The sequence below is a fragment of the Sphaeramia orbicularis genome, chromosome 22 (assembly GCF_902148855.1).
Source record: "Sphaeramia orbicularis chromosome 22, fSphaOr1.1, whole genome shotgun sequence".
Classification (NCBI taxonomy): Eukaryota; Metazoa; Chordata; class Actinopteri; order Kurtiformes; family Apogonidae; genus Sphaeramia; species Sphaeramia orbicularis.
In genome coordinates this window covers 43,447,891-43,466,892 of record NC_043978.1, presented here as the reverse complement: position 1 = coordinate 43,466,892, position 19,002 = coordinate 43,447,891, and the positions used below count along the sequence as shown (strand labels likewise).

The window sequence follows — 19,002 nt, the reverse complement described above, 5'->3', positions numbered from 1 at the left end:
CAAGAATTCAACAAGAAGCACTTTCAGCAAAATATAATTTTAAGTACCAAAACTAAAGGTAGTGTACTCTGCACAAGAACACTTTTTAAGGTGCTATATTATTATAAAATATTATTTTTCATCAGCAACACAATGAACACGAAGTTAGATTTAGTTAGGTGGTTACTGTGTAGATTAGTTATGATATAATATTAAAATCAAGTCACATAGGCAGGAAACAGATACAATATAGGGTAGTAAAATACTTCCTCTGAAATGTAATGGAGTAGAAATATAAACTGGCACAACGGAAATGTGAAGTACAAACAGATTTGTACTGAAGTAGCGTACTGTATTAAATGTACTGACTTAGTTTCGCATAACATTTTCATGTATTTTTGTTATTTGTTATATTGGGATCGCTAATTTGGCTATCGTAGTACATAAACTAATATTTAAAAATCTGTTAAAAAATGTTTGCTAGTGAATAGAAACACAAAACAATAAAAAATTAAATATATAGTCAAAAGGAATAAAAAAAATAAAAGTCAAAAGGAACACCATATCCTACTGGCGCAGAGAGGGGACGGTCCCTGTTGTTAGAGCAGAAACAGAGCGAACCGCAAAAAAAACTACAATTACCAGAGAGCCTCGAGCCCATTTCTTCCGGTGTACGGTTACTACGGGAGACCGAGGGAAGCTGCAGCCTCTGCGTAGTAATGCTATAACACTACACAAAAACCACTGCATGCCAAGTTAAAGTTTTCACTATCAGTTTGCTTTCGTTGTTTACTGTTCTCGTGGTCGTCCTTTAACTTTGAGTGACGATATTTGACGCATAACCTCTTTGGTTCTGGATAACTGTGTCGCAAAGCTCTAAACTCAAGCTAGTTAAGCTAACGCTAACGATACAAGCGCACATATTTACTATATTGAGGCCTCATAATGTGAGTTAAAAGAATGCTTTAGGTGGACAGTTTTCAAATTCTCGACTGGTAGTGTCGAAAATATACATTTTTGGATTGATAGCGATTGTAAGCACGATGTTTATTTACCTCAGCAAGAAGGTGAGTACTGAACATTGCAGCCACCTGTGGTTATAGCCACTTAACGATTCCTATTCTGTGGTCAATTAAGACATAAGAATGTGTTTAACAGTGTGGTTTTAATATACCGTGTCTTATAGATCGCTATCCCCAATCAAGTTCATCTAAAATGTGTGTCCTGGAACAAAGATCAAGGCTTTATTGCATGTGGAGGGGATGATGGTCTCCTAAGAGTACTAAAGCTGGAAAGTCAAACAGGTGAGTCCTGCACAGTCTAGGAAGAAAGTCATTGTTTCTTCTGCTGCACCAGGATTCAGTTGGCAATTGGTTGGTCAAACTATGAGAAAACAAGTTTAATGAGAACATTCCATTCTAAACGCATGCAATATACAGGGTACAAATACAGATCCATTGCTGTTTAACTCATGAAATGGTTTATAAAACTGTTAAAATTATTAGATTTATTGTTGTTGGCATAACTTAAAATCAGCTTTACCGTGCCACCTGCCATTAGTTGTGAAATTTTAAGTGTTGACAGAAAGATTTGAGCTAGACCTTGTTTGAAGTCAACAATTATTTCTCTCTTTTTTTTTTTTTTTTTTTTTTTAAATTTTGTAGTTATTATTCATATAGTTCAGCTACAGGACACTGCAAAAGACTGTAAAATGCTGTGTTTGATGATTGAAGCCCCCTGTATTTAGCCATGCATATAAGTGTATCTGTCACAGTCGGAGCTATTATGTAGAGCCCATGTGACTAAGATTTGCGGGTTTTTGAAACAATGTCTCTTACACTGTGTAAGAAATCTGTTGAGTCTTTCATAAGCCTTTTGGCTTTGTTCTGGTGCCTTGATGTCCAGTCACTGTAAGAAGAAATGGTACCACCTTGTCCGCTTCATCTTGTAGACTGACTGACCTTTATTATGTTAGTATTGCATAAGCAAGATGTAAAAAAAACAAAACAAAACAATTTGCTACTGACTGTGCTCTGTATTGTTTGATTAACTTCAAACTACTATGCTTATGCTGTAGATGAGTGTCAGCCCTTTTTACAAAAGTTGTTTAATTTCTGTTGTTCATCTATTATACTTTTAAATGGATCTCTTTCACTGTTATATCCCAACAGATGATGCCAAACTCAAAGGTCTTGCTGCACCTAGTAATCTGTCAATGAACCAGGCTCTAGAGGGACACAGTGGTGAGTTGGCATTACATCATGTTGGTATCAGTCACTCTGTGTGATGGAGGACTTTCAGTCACAGTAACAAACGTCTGACAATTTACTATATGAATACTACAATTGCAGGTGCAGTACAAGTAGTCACATGGAATGAGCAGTATGAAAAACTGACAACCAGTGACCAGAATGGACTCATCATTGTGTGGATGCTTTATAAAGGTAATTATAGATGCTGCTATAGGGTTGCTTTATAAAATATTTGCCTTTTGTAATTGTTTGGCTCCGTCTCTTGCTAAAGGTGCATGGTATGAGGAAATGATCAACAACAGGAACAAATCAGTGGTGAGGAGCATGAGTTGGAACGCTGACGGACAAAAGATCTGCATTGTGTACGAAGACGGAGCGGTCATAGTTGGATCTGTAGACGGTAAACAGCTTTGCACAATGGTTGGCAAAATATAATAAATGGAGATTAGGAAATTAGATTTAGCATAAAATCACTACACACACCCTGGTTTGTTCAAATAGAGGAAAAAAAAGATGAACACGTGCAGTATATGAACTTTTTCTAGGTAACCGGATTTGGGGAAAGGAGCTAAAGGGAAATCAGCTTGCTCATGTAGCATGGTCTCCAGACAGCAAGATCCTTCTTTTCGGCATGGCCAATGGGGAAGTGCAAATCTATGACAATCAAGGGAACTTTATAGTGAGTTCTTAAGTACAACAGAAATTTTGGTGAATTGTTAAACATTTGCTTTTATTACCAATACTATCTTATGTTGATTTTTTTTTCATGATGTGTGTTATGTTTCAGATTAAAATGACTATCTGCTGTCTGACAAATACCACTGGAGCTGTAAGTATAGCAGGTATCCACTGGTATGCAGGAACTGGAGGTTATGTTGAGCCGGACTGTCCATGTCTTGCGATCTGCTATGACAATGGAAGATGCCAGATCATGCGCTACGAGAATGATGAGAGTAAGAAAACAAGCCCATTGCCAAAAATTGCCTGATTTTGTGCCGTATTCACTTTAATGGATTGTTTACTAATGGTCCTTCTGATTTATTTTTGCAGACCCAGTGTGTATCGACACTTTGATGAATGTCGTTAGTATCCAGTGGAACCACTGTGGCAGTGTGCTGGCAGTGGCAGGTTCCCTCAGAGCTTCAAATATGGACAAAGAATTCAACGTGGTGCAGTTTTACACTCCATTTGGAGAGGTGAGGGTGAAGACTTTATTCCCTTATGCACAATATTTGACATGAAGATGAGGTATATACCAGGGCTGTCAAATGTGTGGCCCGTGGGCCAAAACCGACCCGCCAAAGAGTCCAATCTGGCCCCCAGGATGAATTTGCAAAGTGGAAAAATTACACTGAAGACATTAACAGTCAAAGGGGAAAAACATTTTAGTTCAGGGGCTACATTCAGCCCAATCTGATCTCAAGTGGATTGGAGCTGTAAAATAATAGCATAATAAATAAAAAAAATATGACAACATCAGATTTTTCTCTTTATTTTCGTGTGAGAAAAGTAAAAATACTTGATGAAAATGTTTACATATACAAACTCTCACAAAAAAACGTGAATAACCTAAACAACAATGAATCTGAAATTTCTAAAGGAAAACAAGTGGAATTTTAACAATACTCTACCTGTTACTAAATGTTTTGTGCCTTTTTAGATCCACTGTGATCTGTAAGTGGTGATTCACGTGTAAATAATAACCTGAGGCATAATATTGTTAAAACTGCACTTCTACGTTTTTGCAGAAAAACATTTAAAGTTATTAAAACACAATGGTTCTTATTTTCAGATGATTATACATGAATCAAAATGTAATTACAAGCATTGCATTCTGTTTTTCCATTTAAATCACTTTACATTCCTCTAAATCTAACTCACTAGATTTTTAAAATATTAACTTTGTCAATATGACATAAGAACACATATGTTTGTTGTATGAACAGCACCTGAGGACTCTGAAAGTGCCGGGGAAGCAGATGTCAGGAGTTGCCTGGGAGGGAGGAGGCCTGCGTATCGGCCTGGCTGTGGACTCCTACATTTATTTTGCCAATATAAGGCCAGATTATAAGGTAAATGTGAATGCTAATATATACTGGGTCATTTGTTCCTGTCTGTCAGATCTAACACTTTTATCTCATATATTTGCAGTGATGCTTACCTAAATCATAAGCTTACACATCATGGTTAATCTACACTTGCACACTGCTGTCAACTGGTTGATAAAGTAGTATCCAAATACTGCAAAGTCTAAAAATACATAATTTGTTGTTGAATAATAAAAATACTTTCATTGCAGACTTTGTTTAAACAGTTGTGTTGTATATTGTATTAGTTGTTGATGAAACACAGGGGTGACCAAAACGACTCTTCTACAATTATTTCATAGATAGCATATCATCACCTTCCTCAAGTAATTGCTTAACCCATAGAGACCCTGTGCTATTTTTGTGGCAGTTCCCAAATTATTTTTTTCTCTATTTTTAACTTTTCTTGAGTGATTTATCACCATTTGTTCTAATATTATGCTCAGTATTTTGCATTCTTAAGTGAAAATCAGGTGTTTTCCCATATTAATTTACTGATCACGTGGATGTTTATAAAAGCTCAGATTAAAGTTGAGGGTTGTTATATCGGAAACAGAAAAAAACGAAGAAAAAGCTCAGATTAAAGTTGAGGGTTGTTATATCGGAAACAGAAAAAAACGAAGAAAAAGTGGCTTTTTCAGGAAAATATATAATTAACTGAACATAAAAACATGCGTCTCCATCCACTGTCATCGATCCAACTCCATGGGTTTTACTGGTGAATCAATACTGTTGAAGATGATGGTGTTTCCATGGTAACTACTGAGCCTCTGAACGTCCAAATGGGTCATATCTGATGACAAACTGCATTTTACACCAATTATTTACATGGATTGATAGCATTAGTGGATCAACAGGTATTTAACTTTTTATATCAGTAAATGATTTTGGTCACCAGTAGATGTTTGGGTCTTCATGGATTAAGTAATTTTTCGATAAAATGACTTTTTTGCCTAAATCATCTCTCCGTGTTTAAGTGGTTACATTTTTGTGTTTCCTGAGAATCTGAAAAAGTAACTTATGAGCTAAATGAGGTATTGTTTTAGGAAGGTGACAAGATTTTATTTGCCATAGTCCACTACCAGAGCGTCTCTTTGTACATCATCACACAGGTTTATAATCCTAAATCTCTTCCTTTCTCTGTCGTCTCTTCACAGTGGGGCTACTGTTGCAGCACGGTGGTATATGCCTACACAAAGCCAGAGAGGCAAGAGTACTGTGTGGTATTCTGGGACACCAAAAACAATGAGAAATTTGTCAAATATGTTAAAAGCCTGATGTCCATTACCACCTCAGGGGATTTCTGCATTCTAGCCAGTAAAGCAGACGACACTCAGCCTCAGGTAGAAAAATGCATATAAAGCTGCTATGATATCAGTACTTTAGTATGAACCTAATGCCTGACTCAGCTCATGCTTGCTGCAGTACATCTAGACATACACATAATATGGGATTGCCTTTCTTTGCTGTCTTATCTTCTGTTTTTCTAATTCGCCACACAGGATGATGCTGAATTAGAGGCTGGAAGTCATTCTAGGGTAATGTACAAATCTGAAGTGCACACAACAAAATAAGGATTCTTTGTGTAATGAAGCAGAAAAGAGCACACCCACTCCAGGATGTACTTCAATCAATGTCTTTATTATTAAGTAGACATGTGAAGAACAGTTCCTCCCACCATCTGAAGACATGTACTGATAGGTTAATTAGATAATCTAAATTGCCCATAGGTGTGAATGTGACAGTGATTGGTTGTTTGTCTCTATATGTCAGCCCTGTGATGAACTGGCGACTCGTCCTGGGTGTACCCCGCCTCCGCCCGTAGGTAGCTGGGATAGGCTCCAGCACCCCCTGCTTTAGTGAGGATAAAGCAGGTTCAGAAGATGAATGAATGAATAAATGTGAGGAAGAGGTAGGCAGAGGCAGGTGGAGGTTAGAGTCTGAAAACAAGTCCCAAACACAAGGAGGGGATTGTGGATGTGGACAGGATGTGGATGTGGACAGGTGGATATACAGTATACGCAGGGGACTGACCACGAAGGACAGGTGTGTGTGTGGAGGGTGTAGTAGGTCAAACAGTGAGAACAGGGTGAAAAACGTGAGTGACAGGAGGGTAAGGAAGAGTAGTTGGAGGGGAGGTGGAGTGAGACGGGACCAGCCGAGTGAATGAGAGGGTCAGACGCATTACATTAATGAGGCCAGAGACTGACACAGGAGCGTACAGTGACCTGGAGAATAAGGTTGCACTGCTGTGTGTCTTTCAGTACGTCCTGATTCTGTGTAACTCCATTGGGACTCCACTGGACTCAAAGTACATTGACATCGGTAAGTTTATACGGTTAAACTTTTACATTTACCACAGGATTTCATCAAATACATTTAAAATACATGTCAGATAAGGACCAGGGGTGTGGTTGACATGACCAAATAAAGGCTGATCCTCCAGATACACACTAGATATAAAACAAAACTGGATAAACTCTTGGTGCCTGTTGTATGAGCGTTCATTTTAGGTAGAATATACACTTCTACTGCTTCAGTTTAATAAATACAACACATTTGTTCTCATCTGGAGTTTTATCGTGTCAAGTCAGTGACTGGGTGTTCATGTATGTTAATGTTAGAGCTAAACATATCTTATGGGAAATTAAAAAATACTGGGGTAGAAGGACTTTTTGGACTCAAACTGAGTTTAGAGAACTGAGGTGTTCTTTTGGATGGGATACAGATAGTAAAAAAAAATACAAGTTTTCGCTTTTTAAACAAATACAATGCCTTTATTCTCACAGTATTGTCATGTTAAACACAGTGGGGGTTTTTCACTAAGATGACTGCAAAAGACAGACCTTGTAGTTTTCTTGGCTTTTATTCCATAAGGGAAATGTTAAAAATGTAAGTGTTTATCTTTATAGTCTTTATACAGTCTTTATAATAAAAACCTTGCAGAGTTTCAATATAAAATGGTAGCAAGAAGTCTGATCAGGTTCATACTGTTTACTGATAGTATAAAGATTCTTTGTTTCTTTCTTGTCAGACAGATTAAAAAAAAAGTTGATATTTGATTGATAGGTAAAAAAAAAATCTACTTTTTTTATCTGTCTGAACAAGAAAGAAACAAGGAATCGGTAACAAGAAGTGTTGAATTTGTACAAAAGCTGCAGAAGCTGAAAGAAAAGAAAAATGCCAAAATTTGGAACTATGCACCTTCTTTCTGCAGCTCGCTCCTCTCAGTCCAAACCAAAAGACTAAATATAAACACACATCAAATACTCCTGAGGCTGTTTCAAGCTGTTATGTTAAAATGAAGCCACTTTTCTAAGCTTCAAGACACAGAGTAGAGTGGCACATCTGTATTTTCAATTGTGAAACACATGTTTAACCCCCCCTACCTGTCTGTAAATACCTGTGATTAGCCAATGTAGATTTTCAACAGCTTGAAAACATAGGGAAGGAATAGATGCAGAATTTAATGTCCTCCCACACCACTTGAATTTCAATATGCTGAAAAGTAATTATGGCAGTTTTGCCCACTAACACTATCAAGCAGTGCAGATTTAACATCATAATGCATTAACCTTAACGGGGAAAATTGTATCACTGTTTCTGATGTAAACCTGCTTCAGATTTCTGCCTGTTATCTTCTGTAGTTGAGGTGAAAAAAGGCCCTGCTCATTATTTGAAATATAGTATATCTCTAAAATGACGACTATCAGTAAACAAGCTGTCTGCCTTGCAAAGTTTACATAGTGGATGGTCTTAAAGTCTACCCACTAAAGTATGAGAGTTCACACACTGTGTATAGAGAGGTGTCTGATGGTGGTTGGCATCCTGCCTTTTTCTTCCCACAGTTATTCCTGCACTGCATCCTATAGCAAATAGATATTGAGCAGGTGACCACAGCTTAACATCTCACAGATATTCGGCATTCCGTCTTTGCTTCACATGAGCGAATGTTTGCAGAGCAGCCCAGGCCAAGGCACGACGCTTCAGAGTCTGCAGATCTGAACGATTCAGTGGTCTCAATGGGGTCTACTGTGCATGTCCCACCTTGGTGAATAATAAGAGTGTGAGGTCAGGGGTGTGTGAGGTTTGTCCTTATGTGATCTTTTGGTGGTGGTGCAAATCTTATTGTAGGAAAAATTTATCAAGACCTACACATGGGGTGTAGCCTCTTCTAAATTCTTGCTTCTTGCTACAGTTGTTATATGTTTTCATGTCATTTGGTTCATTTTTGCGAGTGCCAAAGGTCATTTTTTGAGGTTTTGACAAGTTTTAGCTTTGTTCTTATTGTTTTTTCGGGTATTATGAGGAAAGTTTGGATTTCTAGAGGTTAGATAGAGTAAGTAGGGGGAAAAATGCTTGACGTCAAGAATGATTCGCAAAATAATTGTTTCTCAGATGTTCCATCTTCAGCAAAGACACTTTACCATTAATACTGGGGATAAACTAAAACAAAGATGATCTTGCCTCCAGTTCTGTTTCAGTTACTTCATGTTGGAGTGATTGTTTTGAGTCCGTTGTATATCTTTAGTTTCTTTTAACTACAATAACAGATTTAGCTGTAATCAAATGACACAAACAGGTAAATAAAATCTGTCTTCTTCTTCTAGATCCACTGTTTGTCACTATGACCAAAACCCATGTGATCACCGCATCCAAAGAGGCATTCTACATGTGGCAGTACAGAGTGGCAAAGAAATTAACTGCCCTGGAGATCAACCAAGTGACCAGAACTAAGAAGGAGGGAAGAGAGAGGTGAGTTTTTTGGAGCACATATCAAAAAAGATCATGGAAAGTTACAGGGAGGCAAGATAACCACAAGGACACATTCTGCGAGTCAGTGGACGAAACCTCGGCTCCGTGTTTCAGCGTAGGGTGTTGGTCCTGACAGAGCCATGAAAAGAATTATTCATCTGAGATGAATGTCACCGAGGTTCCAGACAGGCCGGCCATGACCTAATGTTCTGCCAGGGCTGTCCTCGCACCTGGACCTAAATTCACCTCAGTGAACTGTTTGTCTGTCTCTGATTCTTTCTCATCCACCCTCACTTCCTGCCTTTTCAGGGTCTATCACATTGACAGTAATCCAACCGGATCAAATGACAGCGGGCTGGATTTTGCAAAATCCTTCACAGTGAGAGACAAATTTTTCCCCTTGTCAATAAAATTTTCATTCAAGTTGAGTTACAAAATTAAAGTATTTGTATAGAACGAATGTAAAGTGACATTATAATAAAATTTATACAGGGAAGTGTCTGGTACATCCAGATCATCTACATGTATCTTTCTGTTTTTTCCAGGCAACGCGAGATCCCATCTGTTGTATTACAGCGACAGATAAGACCCTGATTGTGGTACGTACGTCTCTGTTTTTGATGATACAATCCTGCACAAACTAAAATTAATACAGTGTGTTTGTTTGGATTTAAAGGGCCGTGAGTCTGGCGTTGTCCACAGATACAGTCTACCAAATGTGGTTCTCATGCAGAAATACACTTTAAACAACAGAGCCTACTATCTCTCCATTAACTGCAACTCCAGGCAAGTTGAGTTTGCAGATTAAGTTTGAGTTTTGGGCTTCAGGTTTGTAGTAATATCAAATAAAATCATTCTTTTCTGTAGCCGTCTGGCCATTATCGACATTGCGGGTGTGCTGACTCTGCTGGATCTGGAGGTCCGCGTCTCCAGTGACGACAGCACTGGGAATCAGGCAGCGGCAGGGGATCCATCCAAGTTTGAACGCAAGGATGTCTGGGACATGAAGTGGGCCAATGACAACCCCGATCTTTTCGCCATGATGGAGAAGACCAGGATGTATGTGTTCAGGAACCTGGACCCAGAGGTGAGGGGTGCAGCCCTTTCATGACTGTCAGTGTGTGTGATTCACAGAGGTTAATACAATGACTCATTGTACCATAACAATAGGAACCCATCCAAACATCTGGATACATCTGCAACTTTGAGGACCTGGAAATCAAATCTGTCTTGCTTGATGAAATAATGAAGGTAAACATAAGAATACTGACTTGTATTTTTTTCCATCTTGTACTTCTTTAACCTACATGATGGTTTGAATAGAGCTACTGCAGCCCTGTCATGATATCTGTGCTAAATAACATGTGCACTTAGCGGTAATTCCAAAAAATGAGAAAAAAATAATAATAAATTTGCAGTTTTGCTTGTTTTGTGCACTTTGTCATACTTTGGAAGTGTTCACGTGTGCTCTGTGTTTTCTGTGTGACAAATCAGTTATGTTTCTTTATAGGATCCAGAGAGGCCTAACAAAGATAACCTCATCAACTTTGAGATCCGTTCCCTGAGAGACAGTCGCGCTTTGATAGAAAAAGTTGGAATTGAGGATGCTTCACAATTTATTGAAGACAATCCACATCCAAGACTCTGGTAACTGACAAATGGTGGCCTTTATTTTTGATTCAGCGTTAACTGTATGTAGCAAAAACAACCATCCAAGTTAAAAAACACATAGTTCAAAAGTCTGTTAGGTCAGATGAGCACCACTACATATCCGACACAACTTTTTATCAAAGTATATACAGCACATTGGTATTGGAAGATGATGTAATGTTTCCTATTAAGTCTATTAGAGCGTCAGTGTTGTCTCCATTTTTACATCTTCAATTAAAATCTTGCAATCAATCCCTGCTGCAATCTGTGACATGAAAACAGATTCCCTGTTTTTTGTGTGGGTGCTTCAGAATGTATTTACAGATGCATTGGTTTTGGATGGCAAATTAATACTCGCACATTAAAATGATTTCATTCATCCTTACTAGTGCTAGTATCAAACTGCTGACTCATTTCTATGTCAACCTGTACCCAGGCGTCTGCTGGCTGAGGCGGCTCTCCAGAAACTGAACCTAAAGATGGCTGAGCAGGCCTTCGTCCGCTGCAAAGACTATCAGGGCATTGAGTTTGTCAAGCGCCTTGGTAACCTGCAGAGTGAGCCCATGAAACAGGCAGAAGTGGCAGCGTACTTCAGCAGGTTTGAGGAAGCTGAGCGCATGTACCTGGACATGGACCGCAGGTATTTAAGGTCAAAAAATGGAATGACTTAACACCCGACTGTCCTGTTTTTCACTTCAGGTCTTGGTTGTTTTCTTGTGTCTGTATTCAGATACTTTGAGGTGTTTATCCAGAGTATTAATGCTGATCAGTGGATGCTTCTTTTCTCATAGGGACCTTGCCATCGGCCTTAGGATCAAACTGGGAGACTGGTTCAGGGTGCTTCAGCTGCTCAAAAGTGGCTCTGGGGACGCAGACGATGCTCTGCTGGAACAGGCTCACAATGCAATCGGAGACTACTTTGCTGACAGACAGAAGTGGTATTGGGATTTTGTTATAAATCCATCTGTAGCTCATAAATACTGAAATTAGGGCTAGGCAGTTTATCAAATTAATATGATAAACTCAGATTTTCTTTTCTGAAAATCATGGAAAAATGCCTGAATTGAAAAATTAAGATTCAAAATTCACTGTAATATATTCATTGTGAATGTGTTTTTTTTGGTCATATATAGTTTTAGTATAGAAATAATGTAGTGTAATTTTGAAACATGTTTTGACATCAGTTGATGTGGCCAAAAAATAATTAATCAAAAGTGTAAATTGCCCATAACGATGAAAAAAATTTGATTAATTTTGTGGCCACATCACAGACACCCTATGTGAAAAAATTATAATTTACTGGTAATTCTTAATTTATTACAAATGCATAAAAATAAATATATACACCCTATAATTAACTTGTAGAATGAGAAAATTAGAAGAGGAAGGCCCTTCAGATCAGCTGTAGAAACATGAGAGACTCTGAACAGTAACCTGCTTCTCGATAAATGTAAACAGTTGTTATTTTTGTGTGATTATTCACTAATGACAGTATAATTATGAGTATATTCCATTTCCACAACACAATTAACACTGGACCTTTAACTGATTTAGATTAGTAAATAAACCAATCATAAAATATAATTGTAGTTGTAGTTCTTGTTCTGCTTTTTATTCACCTTAAATGACAGACTGCATTCTTTGTTTCAAAAGGGTCAATGCAGTGCACTACTACCTTCAAGGTCGTAACCAGGAGAGGCTGGCAGAATGCTACTACATGTTAGAGGACTACGACGGCCTTGAGAGGCTGACCAGCGTGTTACCAGAGAATCACAAACTTTTGCCCGTGAGTCAAACCCAGATCTGAGACAAAAAAGCAGTTTCATGTTCCCTTTGAACACTGAACTCAGATTAATCCACTGTGCATGAGTAAGTGTGTTGTCCTTTCCTTCTGTAGGAGATTGGACAGATGTTTGCCACCGTGGGCATGTGTGAGCAGGCGGTGAACGCTTATCTGAAATGTAACCAGGCCAAAGCTGCCGTGGACACCTGTGTCCATCTGAACCAGGTGAGAGACCAGCAGAACCCTGGAGGTGGTTCTGAGGAACACATCAGAGAACCTCAGATCCAACCACAGCAGTCACTGTGGCACCTGCTGTCCTCCCACTCCTGTCCACATCCTGAGTGATATTTAGCCCCGGGGTGTGAACTATGCTCCTCCAATGTAAATTTTAACATTTGCTTCAAGAAAGAAATGGTAGTGTTCTTTTTTTATCCGTGTTTGTCTCAAAATGGCTCACAAGCACTGTCTAGATCTAGGATGACACACAAACTGTAGCTGTTTTAAGTCCATCCACAGCTGGCTTCATTGTTATGTTGCATCAACCCCCCAAAAAAAGAGAAGTAATTAGCAATGCCAACTTCCTCCTTTCCAACAATTTCCTGCTGTGATAATACTGTGAAATGAATGGGGTGTAACTGTAACTGTGTTATTTATGCAGCTATGGGTCATTTTTGGACAGATTGGGAGCTGCTGGGATCTAGAATGTCACCTCACATGCTCTTATATGCAAATATTCAAAACTGCATTTACCTCAAAGCTAAAATGTTGGATTACAATCTTTACAAACTACAAATAAAATAACTAATGTTATGATTCTGACTGTATTCCTCCTGCAGTGGAACAAAGCAGTGGAACTCACCAGGACACACAACATGAAGGAGATTAAATCTCTTCTTTCTAAATATACTTCACATCTTCTCGAGAAGAATAAAACTCTAGAGGCGGTGGAATTGTATCGAAAGGCTCACCACTTCCTAGATGCAGCCAAGGTCATGTTTAAGGTGGGTTTATATTTTCATCATATTTGAGTATCCAAGGCAGTTCATTTACGGAAAGTGTTTCCCCCTGAGATGTGTGTGCGTGTATATATTGACTGGCTGCTGTTTAAAGATCGCAGAAGAAGAGGCGAAGAAGAGGACCCGTCCACTGAGGGTAAAGAAGCTCTACGTCCTGGCAGCGCGTCTTGTTGAAAATTACCATGAGCAAGTGAAGACATCGCAGCAGACTAAAGTCAAGGGGAAAAAATCTGAGGTGAACTTTTTTTTTTAAGAAAATAGTTAAATTGAGCTCATCAAAGTTTTTGAAAGCTCAAGATTACCCTGTATTTTCCTTAAATTAGGCAACGTTTGCTCTTGCTGGGCTGCTGGAGGAAGATGCATCTGCCTCAGACAGTCGTATCGTGTACCACGCCTGGCGCGGGGCGGAAGCATATCACTTTTTCCTGCTTGCTCAAAGGCAGCTATATGCAGGTTACATGGAGAATGCTATGCGTACAGGTATCTTCTCACATGACACATCAGCATATTACAAAAAAGTAAAAACTACAATTAAAATCACATATCTGAGCTGTTACGTTATATTAAATACTGAACATTTTTCTGCTGGAACTAACTAAGTACATGTAAAAGCTTTTCTAAGAGGGAGTGTGTCTTTCTCTTTAATTTGAACAAGGTCATTTAGTGCATTATTGCTAATTGCTTATTTAGTGTAATCTCAAAATTCCCTCATTTACTTCTTAAACAGTACAAGGCAAAGCTGCAGAGGGAACAGAGCCATGAGGTTACTCCAAGAGTTGAAAAGCTTAAAGTTTTTTCAAGGTGTTCTGGTTCATAACTGTTTGTGTTGTATATGAACCCACTGTAAGAACTGTCTGACTTTTTTCAGATTTTTATATCTGAATGTATTTGAACTTCTTATATACCAGGCAAGACATAAAGAGCATTTATTAATTTACAATGTCTGCACCAGAAAAACCCTTTTAAGAGGAATGGAAAAAGAGGAGTGGGAATAAATGATAAATCCACATGGATGCTTCATGCCATAGTTTGGCATAATAAGTGTATTTGTGTTAGTTTAGCATCAGCTGAACGTGTGAAATCAAGTGTGGTTTTACATGAGTCTAGTAGATACAAAAAACCAAACAACCAAGACCTAATCTTTTACTTTTACTACTACTAGAGCCTCATTTGGACAGGATTACCTGATGACCTCTGATAATGTACAGCAATTAAGGAGGTGGTCTGTGGTCTTAATTTTATGCAAATCTGCCATGTCTGTAAATTGTGAAGTAAAACTTCCAGTGCAGATTACCTCATGTTAGACCTGTGTAAATCAACATCACTCTGATTTGATGGGATTTACAATGGTTTTTGTTTCTTCCACACATTTATTCCGCTGTTTTCTGGTTTAGAACTGTGAACCCTGCAGTGGTGATGAGAAATCAAAGTTTTAAGTTAGGGTTTTTTTTTTTTTTTTTTTACAAATTCCAGAGGCTTATGTCAAGAAACATGGAAGAGCAGGACTTAAATCCTTGAGAAAAATGATGAGATGGAAGTCATACATGAGAGCTACATTAAGGAGCATTTTTCTTGTATTTTCTTTGAACAGGTATCTGTAAGCATGAGCCTGTCTTTGACATGAGAACTGGGGAATGATGTCAATAAATTGGAGTGAAAAAACCCTTATGAATCCGATGCATTGAACACAAACATGGGAGGTTCATATGCAAGTCCCTGGAGGTCCACAGGTTATACTAGTCCCATGTGAAATGGACTTTAGCCTGTAGATGCTGATATAAGTTCAGTTATTTTAGTATCCTAGACTTGACCTAACTTCACTGTCTTCTAGCGCTTCACCTGCGTGAGTATGAGGACATTATCCCACCGGTGGAGATCTACTCCCTGCTTGCCCTTTGCGCCTCCGCTAACCGAGCCTTCGGTACATGCTCGCAGGCCTTCATCAAGCTGGAGTCCTTGGAGAGTCTGAGCCCCGAACAGCGGCAGCTTTACGAGGATCTGGCCTTGGAAATCTTTACTAAGCATGCCCCAAAGGACAACCGCATGGTGGAGCTGGATAAACTACCAGAGGGGTGAGAGCACCAGTTGGTACAGAACCATATCCTGCTCCAAACACCTGTGACTCAACTGCAAAGCTTTTGTAGGGACAGTTTTAGTTTGGAATTTTTTTTTTTTTTTTTTTATACTCACATTTTTATTGAGGTTTTTCACATTTTAATAAAGTTACATATTCAAATTATGGATTCTATTGTAGAGTTAGAGAAATAAAACAGATGTGTTACATAAAAACCAAACACAGAAGAAATAAGTTATGGTTACTGATATCTATCATCAAAATAAGGAACATATATTCGAGTCTGTCAGTCCTTAAGCATCGTTCACTGTGTCATACAGTGTCCATTTCTCCCACTTAGTCACAAAGACACTTACTCTCATTCTAAGTCGATGGGTTATTTTCTCTATGGTGTAGACTTCTCTTATGATTTGTAGCCACTGGGGTTGTAGTGAGTGGTTCAACCTTGCACCAGTTCCTCGTTATTGTTTTTTTACATGTGACCAATAATATTTTGGTTAAATATCTCTCTTTTTCTGAAACATAGTTCTTCAAACTTCCAAGATACATAACTGTACATTCCCCGGGTATCACATATATCAAAATGTCTTTCATTATGCTATGCACTCTTTCCCAGAAGTGTGGAATTTTGACTTTTTTCTTTTATCTTAACATTCAAACAACTTGGTGGATGCTGTTTTTATTTAACGTTAGATTCAAGGTTTGAGGTTCATTTTGTCATTTAATCCATGTTACACAGGAAAGAACAAAATGTGTACTCAGGTCCCAGTGCAATAATCTAAGCGATAAGATAAAAACAGTCAAAGTATTAAACAACAGACATATAAAAACATATTGTTTAGCCTCATAGCATAATTGCTATAAAGTCATATTTTTGGTCAAATTGTGATATCTGCGTAACAACTCTCCTACGTCTACTGATTCATTTTATGTATATATCTCAATTTGGCCAAAAATATGGTTTAGGGAATTATACTATGAAGCTAATGACATACATAATTAAAAACACATTAAAAAAAACATTCACCATTAAAAACACATTCCTTAGCAACCAAGCAAAAAAAAGTGCATATGCATATACAGTCGTGAAAAAAAATTATTAGACCACTCTTGTTTTCTTCCATTTCTTGTTCATTTTAATGCTTGGTACAACTAAAGGTACATTTGTTTGGACAAATATAATGATAACAACAAAAATAGCTCATAAGAGTTTAATTTCAGAGCTGATATCTAGACATTGTCCATAGTTTTCTTGATAATAACCAAAATCACTTAAGTTCTTACATCAATATCTATGGCATTGTACTGACAAAAACAGTGCTTTTAGGCATTCCATGGTTTCTTTTCTATCTGTTATAGTCACATGATACACACAGGAGTTAGTACTTGATTGCATAACCATTGTTTCTGATGACTTTTGATGGTCTAATAATTTTTTCAATGACTGTATCACATAAAGTGCAGCTACAGGAGCATAAATTTTAAAGTAATTTGTACCAGTGAACCACAAATTAACTTTCCCACACTGCAAAAATCAAAATCTTAGCAAGTATATTTTTCTCATTTCTAGTAAAAATATCTCATCACACTTAAAATAAGACATAATCACCTAAAGAGTAATTGTAAGTGAGATATAAGAACTTATTTTTAGACAATAGATCTTGAAAATCTTATTTCAAGAAATCTTACCAAGATAATTTTAACTTGCTCCATTGGCAGATTTTTTTGCTTCGTTCAAGATTTTTTTTTGCTTAATTCAAGTTCTTATATCTCACTGAAAAGTTACTCTTTAGGTGATTATGTCTTATTTTAAGTGTGATGAGATATTTTGACTAGAAATGAGGAAAATACACTTAGTAAGATTTTGATTTTTGCAGTGCAGACTCCATCAAAACTGCCAAAAGTGTGCAACATCAACCAGCGTATGAGGATCTGACACCTCGGTTACACCCTTGTTGTGGCACTGAAAGAAAGGATGTCCACTTCATCACTACCCTCTAACACTATCATCCACTGAGTCTATTGTTGTTAAGCATCATGCAGCTAATAGGATGTTGAGTGATTATTGGCAAATAGTTGGTTCTAATGAGCTGAGAGTTAATAGAGTTTGTATTGAGCAACAGAGTCAAGGAGCAGAGACATCGACTAATAGGCCTCTGACTGAAACTCTTTGTCTACCCATATGTAATGTATCTCTCGAGCAGACACCAACTAAATGTGTTGTTTTTTTTTTTTTTTTTCACCTCTAGGGCTGAAGGCAAGTTACCCACATGCATTGTGACAGGTCTACCGATCCAGGAGTACCAGACCTGGATGTGCAGTGTGTGTAAACACTTCGCTTTGGAGCAGGAGATCAGCAAATATAACTGCTGCCCGCTGTGTCACAGTCCGGTCGTATGAGGCTAGATTCCACAAATCTCACACACAACCAGTATTTAAAACATACTGGTAAACTTCATTCATCCTAAAGGGAACATGTACACATCCACTGCAGCCCTTGTTTTTACTAGTTTGAATATATGTGTCTTTTTTCATGCAGATGGTAACTTTTCTTTGATTTTCCTAAATATTGTAAGCTGCTTTCATGGATATTACTACTTTCTTAACTATTTTTTTATTGGTGTCGATAGTGAATAAACCCTCAAGTCCATACCATGCTGTAATAATAGTAATGATTTCATTGTGCTGACATTTTATTGCCATCTTAGTTTCTTTCCTGGCTGTTCCAATGATTTTCACCAACGAAGCTGTTTAGAAAATAGCGATCGATGTCCACAACATCAGCAGCCCTTAATGAGAACAATACTTGGATCGTAGAGCAACAAATAATGTAAATAATGAGAACAAAAGGGAAGAGCTGAGTTTGGTATTTGGTTGGTAGCCTGTTGTTTTGTGTTTCAGCATTTTGCAGTGAGAAAGTCTGATCAAGTACAGTTTATTTTAAGAGAGTCTGACTGTTCACATGCAAAGTGATTTTTCAATAATGCAAATAACACCGACGGTTACACAAAAACCTAATTCAGCTGTCTGCAGATGTTCTGACCTACCTGCAGCATGGTCATCTTCTGCCATCTACTGTTAGCAGTAGGCATCGGTGAACAGTGTTTTAACCACATCAAATCTGTTGGAACGGTTTTTAAAGTGATTTGTAAAGTATCCACATTTTGGCTCATTTTTCACTGGATCATTTTCATCCAGAATGTTAATGCTTTTCTCCAAAAATGTTACTGTCTTCAATATATAATAAGAGAAAAAAATATTACACCACCCTTGTTTTCTTCAATTTCTTGTTGATTTTAATGCCTGCTACAACTAAAGGTACATTTGTTTGGACAAACATAATGATAACAACAAAAATAGTTCATAAGAGTTTAATTTCAGAGCTGATATCTAGTTATTTTCCATG

General features: G+C 37.8%; 1 protein-coding gene across 1 annotated transcript; it reads left to right on the top strand.

Moving 5' to 3' along the window:
* Nucleotides 1-668: 668 nt before the first annotated feature.
* Nucleotides 669-18,259, top strand: wdr35 (WD repeat domain 35). Its single transcript, XM_030127372.1, has 28 exons — nucleotides 669-1,046; nucleotides 1,166-1,283; nucleotides 2,151-2,222; nucleotides 2,331-2,423; nucleotides 2,503-2,631; nucleotides 2,777-2,910; nucleotides 3,019-3,184; nucleotides 3,282-3,427; nucleotides 4,178-4,303; nucleotides 5,476-5,661; nucleotides 5,821-5,856; nucleotides 6,583-6,643; nucleotides 8,929-9,073; nucleotides 9,383-9,452; nucleotides 9,619-9,672; nucleotides 9,750-9,859; nucleotides 9,941-10,160; nucleotides 10,244-10,324; nucleotides 10,584-10,720; nucleotides 11,160-11,363; nucleotides 11,515-11,661; nucleotides 12,377-12,509; nucleotides 12,621-12,731; nucleotides 13,343-13,507; nucleotides 13,617-13,757; nucleotides 13,846-14,002; nucleotides 15,354-15,594; nucleotides 17,846-18,259. The coding sequence occupies exons 1-28, from the start codon at nucleotides 1,023-1,025 to the stop codon at nucleotides 17,994-17,996; spliced, it is 3,558 nt and encodes a 1,185-aa protein (XP_029983232.1). The 5' UTR covers nucleotides 669-1,022; the 3' UTR covers nucleotides 17,997-18,259.
* Nucleotides 18,260-19,002: the final 743 nt, after the last annotated feature.

Bases quoted from the DNA above. Each gene is read 5' to 3' on its own strand.
- wdr35 (XM_030127372.1), top strand. From the start codon at position 1,023: ATGTTTATTTACCTCAGCAAGAAG. The intron at 9,074-9,382 runs GTGAGTTTTTTG...CTGCCTTTTCAG, and splicing joins AAGAAGGAGGGAAGAGAGAG to GGTCTATCACATTGACAGTA. The intron at 12,732-13,342 runs GTGAGAGACCAG...TTCCTCCTGCAG, and splicing joins CCTGTGTCCATCTGAACCAG to TGGAACAAAGCAGTGGAACT.